Source organism: Anabas testudineus, chromosome 5, assembly GCF_900324465.2.
Source record: "Anabas testudineus chromosome 5, fAnaTes1.2, whole genome shotgun sequence".
In the NCBI taxonomy this organism is placed as follows: domain Eukaryota; kingdom Metazoa; phylum Chordata; class Actinopteri; order Anabantiformes; family Anabantidae; genus Anabas; species Anabas testudineus.
Window position 1 is genome coordinate 16,972,528 of NC_046614.1, and position 14,628 is coordinate 16,987,155.

The following is a 14,628-nucleotide window of genomic DNA, read 5'->3' on the forward strand; positions in this document are numbered from 1 at the left end:
AGCCGATAGTGACCCAGGCTATTTCCGCTCACTCGCGTTACCGCTACGTAGAAATCAAACGCACATTTTCTAACTAGACGCAGACGCACGTCGACCTGCGCGTCCGGGCCTAACTAAGGTTTAGAAACTCGCTTAGTACTTATCTCCTGTCTACTATGGTGAAAATGGTATAGTAGTAACTCAATATGACCTATTTCATAGGCTAAATATATATTAGACGTCAATATAATGTTTAACGCTGGTTTTGTTGACACATCTTTCCTCAGACAGGTGCTTTGGGAATGCACTCTCTCACAAAGGAGCTCGCCGAGGTTTTTGCAGAGGACTCTGAAAATGACACAACATTTTATGGCTTTTCTGAAGGTGAATTCAGCGATAAGGTACAGATTCTGGACTAATACTGAACTTCACAACTCCAGAAACAGTGTTAGAAACCCACCGAGTCGTAGATTTAATTGTAATGAGCATATGGTTTGGTGGTTTACTCAAAGTTTAATGCTGTCAAATTGCGCTTTAAAGTGATTTGTTAACTCCTTCATGGTCCCTTCAGTAAGGACCTTTTAAGGGTGATTTTTTTTAATACCACATAATGCAATTTCATACATGTCCAAATAATATTTATAAATAAACATTTAGCCTGAGCTACTCCAGGATAAGCACAGGAAAATGATGGAGGAACATAATTAATTTAAGGTCCACATGTTGAATATTGATGATGATGATGATGATGATGACGACAATGACACACAAACATGTTTTATTATTTCCTCCAGCAGGCTAGAGAACTGGTAAAGGCACTGAGACTGTAGATATTCTGCCCAAACCAAAGCATTTTTGTTTTGTCATTTACAAATCTCTTCATCATTTAGTTATTAATTATAAAAGTCTGTTACAACTTGGGGTCTTTGAGAAAAACATAATACTACTCTGAAATATTGAGTGTTGTCGGCGACCTAATGAGCAGTCATCTCTTATTTATATCCATCAGAGTTCAGATTTTGAAGATGAAACCCAGCCTGATCTGTCCCCCAAGGAGCAGAAAGCCGCATCGAAGCCATCTGCTGCTGCGCAACCCTTCAAGCTGAGAGTGGCTCTTCGCTCTGCTCCCTCTTTGCAGCACTCCACGGATGATGAGGATACACAGGGTGAACAAAAGAGGACAACAAGCAGGGAGGCGAAGGGAGCAGGAAAGCGGAGTAGGGCAAAGGAGAAGAAACATGTTAAGTTTGAAGACGAGGAGACGGCAGTTTTTCAGCCACCTCCGCCTGTGGAGCCTGGATCTGATCCAGAAGAAGACGTGACAGATTCTTTTTTAGCCAAGAGAGAGCAGAACATCAAAGCCAATAAAGCAATGGTAAACCAGAAACAGAGACTTCCATACACACTGTAGCTGCATTTGTAAACTGACAGACAAACAAAAAAACAAAACAAACCATGTGTATTTTAAAGCTGTAGTTCCAAAACGAGTGCCTTTAAATATCCAGGGTTCTTTGGGGAAACATCAACAAGGTCCCAAACAAAATTACAGTTCAGTCTAATTGTAAATTCCCCACACGTTACCCCACAGAGAGATCTGTTATTCTAGTTATTGCTTTAGTGTACAGGTCCTTTTGTTTAATTGGGACACATGACTTTGACATGAGCCATATTTGACAGTTTATAAGTTTAAAAAAAGATTTCTTTGTTAACTTTAACACCAGTGAATTATAACGATAGAAAGTTTCAGTGAAAACTGTCGGACTTGCACAACATACTTGCCTCTGTGTTCTGCAACACTTGTGTACAACTTCCAGACTGCTTATATTGAAAAGTTCAGACAACTCTGAGATTGTTGTGCAAAAATATTTTACAGTTGGAGTCGCTGGCAAATTTTCCCTTGTACAGTGATTCAAGGGGTCAGAGATGTTAGCTGTATGTGTTTAATCCAATTTTATCTTTGCTCTTCTTTAACAGTTGGCTCAGCTGATGGCAGACTTGCAGAAAATGCCAGGAGCTGCAGGTTTTCTCAAAAAACAAGCAGGCAAACAGAAGACAAAAGAGAGAGGCTCCGTAAGTTAAAGATAATAAAAAATGGGCAGTTGTTGATATTTAAACCCCCACATTTTGTAAATATCTTGAGCTTAGGAGGGGGCCACTATCCTTTTTTTATTCCTGACGATTCAGCAGAGCTTTGAAGATTAGTTTTTCCTTTATAGATCAGTGTACTCAAGTCATTTTTTTTTTTTCAACATCACCTGTAGCGCCCCCCACGCTCTGGAGGAGAGTCCAGAAGGAACCCGGAGCGCATGTCCCGGAGACAGACTCGCTCTATGGGGGGAGGAGAGGGTCCCTCGGCCCCTAAGGAGGAAGACCTTGAGCTCAGCTTGGAGGAGGAGTTGCTGGAGGTCAGTTAAGTTGTTTACTGAGGAAGACTGTAATTATGAAGGCTTAGAAAGATTGGAAGCACTTCTTGTTTATAAAGAAATGCTTTAATTGCTACAAGGAACATACAACATGCTGTAGGATTGTGGGTTTGTATGAAATATAGGGCTGTTATATCATCACTGTGAGAAATTATACACAAGCATTTATAGTAGCTGAGTGTGATGAACTGGTATTTTTGTTTGTAGAAATTAGTTTGTGTGTTTGTTATAAGTGCTGAGCTACAATGTGTTGGACTTTGCCTATGTCTGTGTTTAGCCAACGTGAGCTGGTAAATTTTTGTATGAAACTTCAAGCTGTTCTCCTCTTTGTGATCCAGGTCCGTCGTGCTCCACAGCGTCGTGGCACGCCACGGCCTAATCAGTCTAAACCTCACTTTGTCCGTCCTGTGGAGGACATCACGGAGGATGAGCTTCAGCTGGTTGCAGATAACATGACTGAGAAAGTCTACAACAGAGTGACAGTGAGTTCACAGTCAGACTACCTGTGATCCTTTTCAGTGAGATATGTGATATATTAAAAGATTTGATTTCAGTCACAGCAAAAATGATTGTGGTAGCTTTCTTTCAAAGTACTGTAAGTCATCTGGTGACCAGTAGATGGGAATTGGTCCATTGCTGTTACTGATGGACTCAATGTCTGCATAACAGAATATTTAAAAGGTGTATTGATTCACTGAATACTACAGATTACTCTGCTTTTGATGTTTGTATATTTTTAGGGCTCCACGTGTCATCAGTGCCGTCAAAAAACTGTTGACACTAAGACGTGCTGCCGCAGTGAGGACTGTCGTGGGATTCAAGGTCAGTTCTGTGGGCCGTGCCTGAGGAACAGATATGGAGAGGACGTGAAGGAGGCGCTTCTTAACCCGGTCAGACTGCTGATACACGAACTCACTTTTCAACAAAAAAAAAAAAAAGAACTACAAAAAAGATTATTGTTGCATACATTATTTCACTATTTACTGTTAAGCAAATTATTTTTCCAAACATGGGCATGAAAACACCTTAGCTATTTCCTGCAACTTAATGGTTAACTTGATGCAACTTAATGCTCCATAAAGGTCACTGAAATAAGATGAAACTGACTAAAGTCATAATAAATAAAAATTTACTAAAAATGAACTTATTAAAATCCGACATAGCTTTTGAGTTGTGGTTCAACAGAAGGTTTAAAAAAAAAAAACAAACTAATGAAACTGGCCTGGACAAAATGATGGTACCCCTAGTTAAATAATTTGACCATAGAGACATGTTAAACTAACATGTGTCCTGTAAATAGCATCACAGTTTTCTTCACACTTGTAATCAGTCTATTTAAAGGGTGAACAGTGGTCACTGTGCTGTTCATGGTGTGTACCACACTCAACAGGAACCACAGAAAGCTAAAGAGAGAGCTGTCTAAGGAGATAAGAAAAAAAAAAGATAGACAAACATGTCAAAGGCTATAAGACCATTTCCAAGCAGTTTGATGTTCCTGTGACTACAGTTGCACATATAATTCAGAAGTTGAAGGTCCATGGGACTGTAGCCAGCCCCCCCTGGACGTGGCCATATAAGGAAAATACAAATGGTACCTATAGAACCCAAAATAACTAGAGGTGAAATCCAAGGTCACACCATCAGTCACTGTTTAAGCCAAAGTGGACTTAATAGAAGAAGACAGAGGAGGACTCCACTGATTAAAAACAAATGGTAAAAAAACGCATATTGACAAATCACAAAGCTTCTGGTAGAAGGTTTTTGGACAGATGAGACAAAACTGGAACTTTTTGGGAGGTCACATCAGCTCTACTTACAGAAACCATTTGATTGCAGTGATTGCTTCAAATGGTTGTGCAACAAAATATTAAGTTAAGGGCGCCATCATTTTTGTCCAGGCCAGTTTCATTAGTTTGTTTTTTAAAAAACGTCTGTTGAACCACAACTCAAAAACCTACGTCTGATTCTCATGAGTTAAGTTTTTATTTATTTTTACTTTTGTCAGTTTCAAGTTATTTCAGTGACCTTTGTGGGTTGTTCTTTCATTCTTTAACAGAAGGGTACCAACAATTTTGTCCATGTGTGTATATGTGTATATTTTGGAAATATAATTAGCAATAAAATGTGGATCAAGTCAGTTTTGGCCATCAGCCTACGGAAGCACTTACCACATGGTAACCGGATGAACAGACAGTTACTGGGGTGGTTTGAGTGCTTTATGATTTTATCAGCTCTGTTTTTGCAGCTTTTGAGGTAGATGTCCTGCAGACGGGGTAGAGCATGAAAAACAGGAAGCTGTTGTTGCTGTGGTATGTGACTTAACTTCTAAGTCACGCTAGCTTGGCAACTTATGCTGATCGACTAGGAAACGAGAATAAAAATAGAAACCAGAAAAACACAAAACAGCTCCTGATGCATTTGGACAATACTGCAAGTTACACAGAATTAACTGATACTACCATAACCAAAAAGAGAAGAATCCCAACCCTGTCAAAATGTAAATTATGCTGTGTCTATTGCTCATGTTTTCTCATTAATTAATTGTTAATCCATTTAATGTACACATAATCTACACATTAGGTTACTACATGAGGAGGGAGGAAGGCAGAAAATTGAGCTATTTGACAGCCAGGCACATAAACAGGATTAGAAAAGTAAAAAGTCATAATTAATGACCATTTTAACAAAGTAAAACATATTTTGATTCAAATGTTCATAAATCCTTGTGTATTACCTTGTAGCATCACCATTTTCCATCCAGTCCATATTTAAATCGACACATACATAAATCCTATGTGAAATAACCAAACCTTCCATGTATCATAACGTGGACTTTTGGATGACAGTCAGCTTAGTGTTTAACAAGTTGGTAATCTTTTTCAGGAGTGGAAGTGTCCTCCTTGTCGAGGCATTTGCAACTGCAGTTTCTGCCGCCAGCGTGAGGGCCGCTGTCCGACTGGTATCCTGTTCCCCTTGGCTCAGTACCACGGCTTCTCTGACGTCCACTCGTACCTCAGCAGGTGGTTACTACACCATGTGATTTTATTTCATAAGTTTTGGTTTTTACATTATTGTTACAGCAGTTAGAGGTAGGTTCAGGCTCCACGCAGAAAAGTCTTTGCAGTTGGTATGTAAGTAATTCATTATGCTGCTAATGTGCTAAGGAACGTGACAAATGTGACCTTTACTGTCTCTCCCCTTATAGCCTCCGGAACAAACTAAAGAGTGAAGGTGATGATGCAGAGATGTGATTTTAACACTGGAGGGAGCAATTGTACAGTTGTATTTTCTCTGTAAGAGTTTTGAGTGATTTTTATATGAATAAAGTATTTTTGATCAGCTAAGTGTTTGTTCAGACACAAGCATGCAAAGCAAAACGACAAAGTATATTCATAATTTTAATCCAGCTGTTGGCATTGGCAGTAGTTGTATACACACACGAACAATATAAAATCCCTTCCTTAAAGCAGGGGAAAGTAAGAGCACTTGTTGTCTATGGTTTCAAATGAGAATTTTAAACAAACATACTTTACAAATGTATTTTTTCAAAGCAGGATTCTGAAGCAAAGATTTCCACAGTGGTGAGAAGCACCTTTCAGGAAAAAACGGACTTATCCACTAGATCACCCTTAATACATTTAGCTACTTATTTATTTGAACAAAGGCATGTGTGCCCAAGGTTTGCCTCAAGCTGTAGCTTTTCCAGTTGGAACTTGAACATATGCATCACGAGTAATAATTAGAAAAGTTCATGGACCAAAGAAAGATTTCCTAGTTCCTTATAAAAATGAGTATGAACCTTTGGTTTGGAGCTTACATGTTTATGCTGTCTGGACATTATTACAAAATACTCCACCAGATATGACTAAATGAAGGAACATCAAACTGATGTGACTGCAAGGCAAAGTCTCAGATGATAATTATACCACAGAAAGTAAATTACTGGGAAGATCTGGACTGTATAGAATACATTATTCTATGACAAGTCTTACATTTACACATTTAATCTACATATATATATATAAAAGTAATAACATAAAATTAAGATTGATTGTGCATGAAAGGATCATACAATTGAAAAGGCAATCTCCTGCAATCATGTAAGATGATTCTGCCTAAGCTAACAGGTTCTGTAGCCTTTGTTACCAAAAATATATATACATTAAAAAAAAAAAAAATCAAAAGTTGTTTTTGTTTTTTTTTGCTTATGATAAACCTATCAAAGCATGATGGCTTAAATGTGTGTACCTAGAGGATTTCAGTGCCCTGATACATCTACCTTCTCACACTGATTAGTGCTTCTGGCTCTGACCTGGTCATGTTTTCCAGCCCCCTTCTCCTCACCCTAAAACCCATTTTTCTTGGATACTGGGATTTTCAGTTTACACATCCAATTCTCCCAAAACCATGACCACAAAAATCTGAGAAGAAAATATGTGTTGCTTAGGATTGTTGTAATTTTAGTTTTACGGGGTAGCTGTGCATTATGGGCTATTATGCGGCAAGTAAGCCAGGGGCATTCCTTGACCGAGCAGTCCAGTTTGAGAGGGCAAGAAACACCTGAGGTGAAGAGGGACAGTAGCAAAGCTCACAACCTTGGACACAAGGATGAAAGGCTGACGTAGTGTCAGTGGCTCCACTAGAAGAAGCTTTTATATTGCTAGCTACCAATTCAACATCAAGTGTGCTGATATGCGTGTTTTATTGCAATCCCAGTATCACTTAGTTTGGGTTTTCGTGTGGGACAAATGTTAGTGTAGTGCCATTCCCATCCATTACAATTTCATAATGACTTTTCTAACATTGTAATCCAACTCACCCACCTCTGACCCTTAAATGCCACAGATATGTAAATACATGAAAATTATATTTCTGCCTCACTTTGCAAATTCAACAGTGTCTCTAGTTGCATCTGTGATCACTTCTGCCTGAAGCATTTGAGAGGTTCTGTGTGTGCAGTGAGACATGCCCTTTTTAACCCCAAATGTCTGAATGCAACATCCACCATCATCGCCTTCCTGATTTTAGTAGCTGTTGCCATTAATCTGGTGAAGGTCCACCTGCATTATGTTGATCCCGCTGCTGTTTAATCGAGCTATGCTCTCTGCAGATAATGTTTCCATGGTGACAATGGTGTGCTGGTCACTGGCTGACACTGCTCCAGCTTCTGTTCCTGCTGCAGGGGAAGTGGTACCAGTTGAGACTGTGGAGCTGCTGGTAGTGGCTGTTGGTTTTTTGTTAAGATGAGTCTTGACATGCTTTGAGAGGTGGTCACTGCGCATAAAGCGTTTGGGACACTCTGTGCAGGCAAACTTTTTCTCACCTAAGATGGTGGAGGAAAAAAAAACAATGTATGAATGTATTAACTAATCTTAAAGGGTACGATGTTGTGAGAGTCAAGAAATTTATAAATACTGTAGAAAGAAAAAAACATTGAATTTTTGATTGAACATTCATTGATGGATAGGGCAAATATACATTGCGTGTACATATACACAATATACATTTCATTTTTGCTTTTACATTAAAGACAGCAGATGTTTGGACTTGTTAGTAGAAAATCACTGACAAATTTTTAGACTCTGAGAAAAAGCTTTTAGAAATACACTGGATTGGACTGAATACATTGGACATCTTTGTAGCTGTGAATGATTTAATGTTCTTGAAATAAAAAACTAAACTAAGTACTCATTTGTACCTGTGTGCGTCCTCTTATGGCGCTGAAGCTCATCTGAACGGGTAAATCGTTTGCCACAGTAAGCCCAGCTGCAGACGAAGGGACGTTCTCCTGTGTGCCAGCGAAGGTGGGCCCTCAGGTGGGATGTCTTGCCATAGATCTTTCCACAGCCACTGATGTGACAAATGTGCTGCTTCTTTTTAGTTGGGTCACTGCATGATAACCATACATCAGCAAGAGAGTGATTATTAAAAAGGGTTGTCCGTGTTCCAAAGTCAAAATGAAATAGATAAATAAATAATAATTGGTTAGTTAAAAATGTCTGCTAATGGCACTTTAAAATAACTTGCTCCTGATTTAACAAAAACTATAGATCAGTACAACTTGGGTTTTATGTTTGTAGCCCTACACATCAGTAACAAATACTAGCATATCATAATTTCAGAATGACAAAAAAGTTGCAGCCAACAAATTAATCCACATTAAACCACCCAAATATGCACAAGGCAGTTTTAATATGGTTCAGTGACATACCGTCCTTCTCCATCTTTGCAGAAGGGGCAGGTACAGGCTTCCCTCCGGTTGCGTCGTCCCTGAGGTGGTGGGCTTATTTCTTCATCATCCATAGCTGTGCTGTCATCCAAACTCTCTCCACCTGTCTGTAATGCCTGCTCTCCTGCAATAACGGGACAGGAAATATTTAGGTGTGATAATATATACATTGGTTTTGATTTATGCACATTTCATTGCGTTGAACTTGAGACTGCAATCCAACTATTTACTTCACAAAGCAGGCTTTCCAAGAATCTTTGCTGTAGTTAAAAAAAAAAAAAAACTGTTCCTTAAGAACATAATAAAATATCAAAAACTATATCAAAAATTATCTTTAATTTGTGTTTTTATTAAAATCAGGTGCACCAAAAGGCTAAACCAGTGCTTCTTCTGTAAGGATGTTTAAAATACATGTTTTGCCTGCAGCTAAAAGATCTAGATAATTTCTCATGGGGTCCACTGTGTTTCTCATCTAGGATGGACTATTTGGATTTGAGTAATGCCAGATAACCCTCAAGCCTTTAACTATTAGGCTAAATTAAATATTTTTTGAATATTTAATTATTGGTGTTAATGATGAGGACTGAGACCCCCACAATTTGTAAACTGGATAGAAGTTGATAAATTGTAGAACATAAATAATGGGAAGGACTACCAATAACAGAGCTTAAGATGAATTTAGGCATGTTAAAGGTTGCTGTTAGAGGGAAGAGGTCAAGTTACTGCCCTGCTATCACACACACACACATTCTTGACAACTCACAACTACATTACTATCATGTAGTATCACAGAGAAAAGAAAAAGGATTAAAGCAAAGGAAAACATGCAGTGCAACAAAGACCTCAGGATACATCAAGCCAGCTGAACTGGTTAAACCAGTATAATGCCCTTCAAACACGAATAGCAAAAGATCCAATCAAGAGATACAAGAACCTTTGCATTTCAAAAGTACATAAAAAAAACCCAGCAAGAAAACTTGTTTACTCAGCCCAAATTACTCTACTGCTGTACAAATACACTTCTACAGGCTGCACTTCAGTTAAACATTGCCCAACTTGTCTAAAATAACAAAAACTTAACACATTTAAAAGTTATATAAAAAATGTTAATTTCAGCCTATGTTGTTTCGACTTGGTTTGGTTAAAAAACCGAATGTAAAGAACTCCTGACTAACCTGATGCACTTGTGATGGCGATGGGAACACCCTGCAGCTGGTGCATCTGCAGTGCAGAACCTCCCAGTGAGCTCAGATTTATGGTCTGGATGCCTGGGATCTGCACTGTGTTGACAGGTACTGCTCCAGCTGCAGTAGCCCCCTGAGTCTGGCCAACCTGAGGGAGAGACTGCAATGGTGCCAGAGTGATCTGTGTTCCTGGTGGATTCTGAATCTGAATGGTCTGCCAGCTCACCTGGCCATTGGGGCCTAAAGTACGCACAAAGATGGGGCCTGTGTTTGGCATGATTTGAAGATTCTGCAGCCCTTCCTGGCTGAGAGTTGGAGCGGGGAATACCTGACTGCCTGCAGCCGTGACAGTACTGGCTTGGATGGTCTGAAGGGGTGTTCCACCTTGGATAACCTGCTGAGGTTGGATAAGAATTTGCTGTGGTTGTTGCCCATCTCTGTTGTCTGGCTGTATTGGGACACCAAGAGAAGTTGCTGTGTTCTGCTGAAATGATGCAGCCACTACACCGTTGCTGTTCTGTGTCATTCCATAAGAAGAGGAGGTCTGTGTGGTGACAGTGGATGAACTTGTCATATAACCTGTCCCGCTGTTGGAAGACACTGGCTGCTGTGATTGCTGTTGCTGCATAAGTTGGTTTCCACCTGTGTCCCCTCCACCATTTGCATCTCCCCCTGTACCACTTGCTCCAGTGCTGACAGGAAGCAAAGTGATGTTTCCATTTAGTGACACAGGCATATTTGCCAGGAACTGCGGCTGGTTTTGTAACACGCCATTGCCAAGGCTTAAATTTTGTATGGGGATGGCTCCCTGAAGGAGACTGGGCATTGTTATGATGTTGCCTGCAGCACCAGCTCTGTTGGTTGCAGCTATGATCTGCTGGCCATTAGGAGAGGACACTATCTGAAACTGTTGCCCTGGTGCTGCTGTAGCAGGTACGGCTGACTCTTGTGCAAACTGTAGTGGCTGGCCATCTAATGTCTGAAACTGGGGAATAACCTGGTACTGAATGTTGGGCATCACACCTGATATGGTGGTAAGCAACTGCTGGCCCTGCATTGAAGGAGCCTGAGCTACTACATATTGCTGGGGTTGCTGTTGCTGTCCCTGAGTGCTTGCAGCAGCTGCTGATTGTGACAGCACCTGTTTGGTTTTGCCTGTGTCTCCTACTGTCATTATCCCGGATGAATCAGTAGTGACAGTGTTGGTGCCGGAAGATGCCTGAACGCTGAGAGGAATAACCTGCCAGCCATTAGCACTGGAGGTGAATACACCTTGGTTTAGATCCAGCTGTTGCTGGTTCTGCTGTTGTTGGTCTGCAGATGAATCATTCTCTCCTGGGGTATCAATTCGACTGCATGTGGCTGCCAACAAGGCAAGAGGAGATGGCTGCTGTGAGTCCTAGAAAGACAATAAATGAAAGGAAAAGCATTTAGAAAGAATTTAGAAAGTAAGTACAATGGTGCTATCCAACATACTTTTTCTATAAACACACATCAAAAATTAAGTAAAATATTATATACAAACAAAGCAACAGCATAGGTCACATGATTAAATAAATAAATAAAAAGCAAGGTATAAAATAGCCACAATTCAAAATAAAACATTTTTAAAGAAAATGTCCTGGACACTTTCAATTATAGATTTTTTGTAAAAAATCTTTAAAAGAAATTATAAAATATAGCAAAAAAACTAAACAAAAAACTGTGTGAATAGCAATTTAACCACACTATAATGAAATACACATAAAACACCACTAATAAAATTAAACCCACTTTTTGTTATGCTTGTCTCGTGTTTCCCTACTATTCTTTAAATAATCTGTACAGTGTCTAAACACTTTCTATTCTTTAACTCGACTAGGTGATCTTTTTTCTGACTTATAACTATTTACTTGACTCCAAGAGAGCCCTGCACAAGAATTCCTATGTGCCTGGACTGTCTGTTTATGCATAAATGGCAAGTAAAAATACTGAATCTTTCATCTGACAGTGAGTGGGCTCCAGTGAGAAGTCCAGAGGGAAGCAGGGTGGGAGAGTATGGGAGGGACAACAATTTTACGGAGCAGCGGCGGGCTCGGCTTCCCCTCCCCCCAAACCCACCCATCTCCCTCCCACACTTTATTTTGCCCTATAAACTGACACACTCTTCTAGCCACCCCCTCCAAGGCCAGCCAAATGGGCCGAGCAAAATGCACATGAAGTGCCGGGGTTTGACGGGAACACCCCGTGTGGGCGAAATTTACCTGCCCATTCCCCACCCCAGCGACATGTGCTCTGGAGAAAATCAACAACACGTACAAAACAGCCACAAATGGGTAAAAAAAAGAGTGCGCCAAACGAAAAGGAAATATATATCGGATCCAATAAGTACAAGTAAGGAGTGTAATTAAAGTTTCTCGGCTGGCAACCGTGTAATTTGGCAAAGGCCTGTGTTCATGCCTCCAGTTCACTTACTTGAGAATTTGCGTTTCGCTTTTGACTGAAGCCTCCACCGCTCTCCACAGCGGCCATTTCACCCTGCTGCTGATCTGCGGAAGAAGAGTTTGTAACATCAGTTCTCAGAAAGTAGTTACTCTGAAGCAGCAGACCGTCTAATCGAGTTAATGCTGGATTCAGCTGGGTTTTAAAAAAAACACGGCCCACCTCAGTAATAACCCAACGTTAGAGGTTTTCTGGTCATGCTGAAACAATCCATACAAGAAATGCAATGAAGCCCCATGCCACAAGTGCTCGAAGGGCCAGCTAGCCTGTTGGCTAACGTTAAGCTAACCTGAAGTCACCACAACAAGTAATGCTGAGGAAAAGTGCTAAATAAACCACTAAACAAAACTAATTAACTAGCCCAAGAAAATTCGACTAAATTAAAATGTTGTGTTAAATGTTAGTGACAACTAATAGCAGAAGTTAATGTTAACCAGTTAGCTAGGTTTAACCACTTGGCTGGCTAAATGTTGTTAGCTAAGTACCGACAATTAGCAGTTAAGTAGTTGGGCACTTTTAAACTGCTTGAGACGCTAGCTAGAAAGCAACACACTATCATTTTTACAATAGTGAACATATATTTAAATATTGTACTTTGGTTTTCCTTCTGACTGTTGACTTAATGATTCGTTCACAACATACCATTAAGTTTTAAAAAGTTCACTTACTGCTCATAATTTGAAGACGGGAGGAGTTTCTCTGCTCTTTTTTCAGGTTGACAACTTTTCACAACTTCACACAAACTTGACGAGCTCCCCCTATGAAGGAGAAACATGGGTTCGTTTGATTTACACACCACGTGTAACCTGCGTACTCCGTGGAGCACGGATGTGCACCAGCTAATAGGGTTTATAATAGCATATCCAAACAAAAATACCGTATACTTTGACAAAATATTCTTTACGTGCTAGGTTTTTCCGGGTTTTAACCCCAGTAAACATACATTACCGACATATCAGACCCAAACCACGTTGAAGCCAAGAATTTTGTCCTGAGAAACAACTCGCAGACTAATTGTTGCATTTTTATTTTTACTTTAATTAAGACAGTACTTACAATTAGCAAGTGCTGAACTAGTATCGATGAATAGGCAGACACTTACATCTTACAGTTTTTATATAAAACGGTGGAATAATGTGTCGCGTTTCAAATGTCTACAACTGTGATATCGCACTATCCCAATACATAAAGGAAGCGCTCCTCTCTAAAAGTCACTTGCGAAGGATTGCAGCTGTTGTCCAATGGAAACGCTTGTTTCTGCTTACGAGTATAATGTAGCCAATCTAATTTGCCTTAAGGCGGAGAATGGGGCGGGACTTGACATGCTAGGTTGTAGCCTTGAGCATGATTGACGTTGTGTTATCTGTTTTCCGCTTAAAAGGCGCCATTATGAATGTTGTTATTGTGTTTGATAATCATTTAGCTTTGCTCCGCTTGAGAGGTGGTTTACAATAATACAACGTACGGGTGTAAAGGCTGCTTCTCACTTTGAACAGAGAGGTGGGGAAGAAGGAAGGCAGAAGGCTATTTGAGTCTTGCCTCCGTGGCCACTGGCCACTCCCTAGTGGTGCCCTGTGGGTTGGGAAACAGCAAGGAGGCGGGTGGAGGAGCAGAGACCCCATCACAGTCCCTCACCGGCAGCAAGTGCGGGTGCTGGGAGGAGAAAATGGCTCGTTTGTGGGAGGGCTTTTATTACTGGGATGTGTGAGGGGGCTGTCAGTGCAGTAGCACATGTGCCCATGTAAACAGGACTGAGGGTGGAGTTCTTCTTCAGGCCAGGCCTGCAATCACCCAACTCCATCAGCAGTCCCACAGTCTTATTCTGAAGCCTGCATCCACTGAAGCAGCACATGCCCTGTTTTATTTACCTGTTCCTTCAAACCTTCAAACCTGGCTGATGACCATTATTGTTACAGAAACACAGCGGAGTAAAATGTAGCCACATATCTTATTTGTTAGTTAAAGTATTGTTATTGTTATTTGTTAGTCTGAGTCAATAACAAACAGCCTCTGATCAGTTACAAACCATCATTTTGAACAGCTTAGGATGACAGGTTGAGAAGTCTCCCTGTCTATCCAGCAGCTAATAAAGTAATAAAGAATATATATATAGATAGATAATATAGAAATTCATTTAATTAATTAAGTATCAGCTTAATTGTAATAAAACATCATGTCTTTAAAATTATTGTTATGCTTAATATTTGATGTAAAGCCACTTTCTAGTAAGACATTAATAAAAGTTACTTATGGTTACAACAATACAGCTTCAGACAGCTCCACTTTGTTTGATGCTTCACAAGCACATGAGAGTGGTGGGATTTATGTTTTC

The 14,628-nt window shown here is 40.1% G+C and overlaps 2 protein-coding genes across 6 annotated transcripts; one reads left to right on the forward strand and one right to left on the reverse strand.

The window, feature by feature from the left end:
* Positions 1-64: 64 nt before the first annotated feature.
* On the forward strand, positions 65-6,565 carry LOC113154339 (cell division cycle-associated protein 7-like). 5 transcript variants are annotated; one of them, XM_026348473.1, is made up of 9 exons: positions 65-167; positions 267-380; positions 989-1,354; positions 1,954-2,049; positions 2,241-2,384; positions 2,741-2,884; positions 3,143-3,292; positions 5,286-5,422; positions 5,608-6,565. In XM_026348473.1, the coding sequence occupies exons 1-9, from the start codon at positions 156-158 to the stop codon at positions 5,651-5,653; spliced, it is 1,209 nt and encodes a 402-aa protein (XP_026204258.1). In that variant the 5' UTR covers positions 65-155; the 3' UTR covers positions 5,654-6,565. The 5 variants fall into 5 exon arrangements, with proteins under 5 accessions (XP_026204258.1, XP_026204257.1, XP_026204261.1 ...); XM_026348472.1 differs by having other exon boundaries at positions 5,286-6,565; XM_026348476.1 differs by having other exon boundaries at positions 267-363; positions 5,286-6,565.
* sp1 (sp1 transcription factor) lies at positions 5,788-13,054 on the reverse strand. Its single transcript, XM_026348471.1, has 6 exons — positions 12,965-13,054; positions 12,270-12,343; positions 9,807-11,214; positions 8,614-8,755; positions 8,101-8,291; positions 5,788-7,725 (listed from the first exon to the last, which is right to left on the reverse strand). The coding sequence occupies exons 1-6, from the start codon at positions 12,969-12,971 to the stop codon at positions 7,427-7,429; spliced, it is 2,121 nt and encodes a 706-aa protein (XP_026204256.1). The 5' UTR covers positions 12,972-13,054; the 3' UTR covers positions 5,788-7,426.
* Between the last annotated feature and the right edge of the window lie 1,574 nt (positions 13,055-14,628).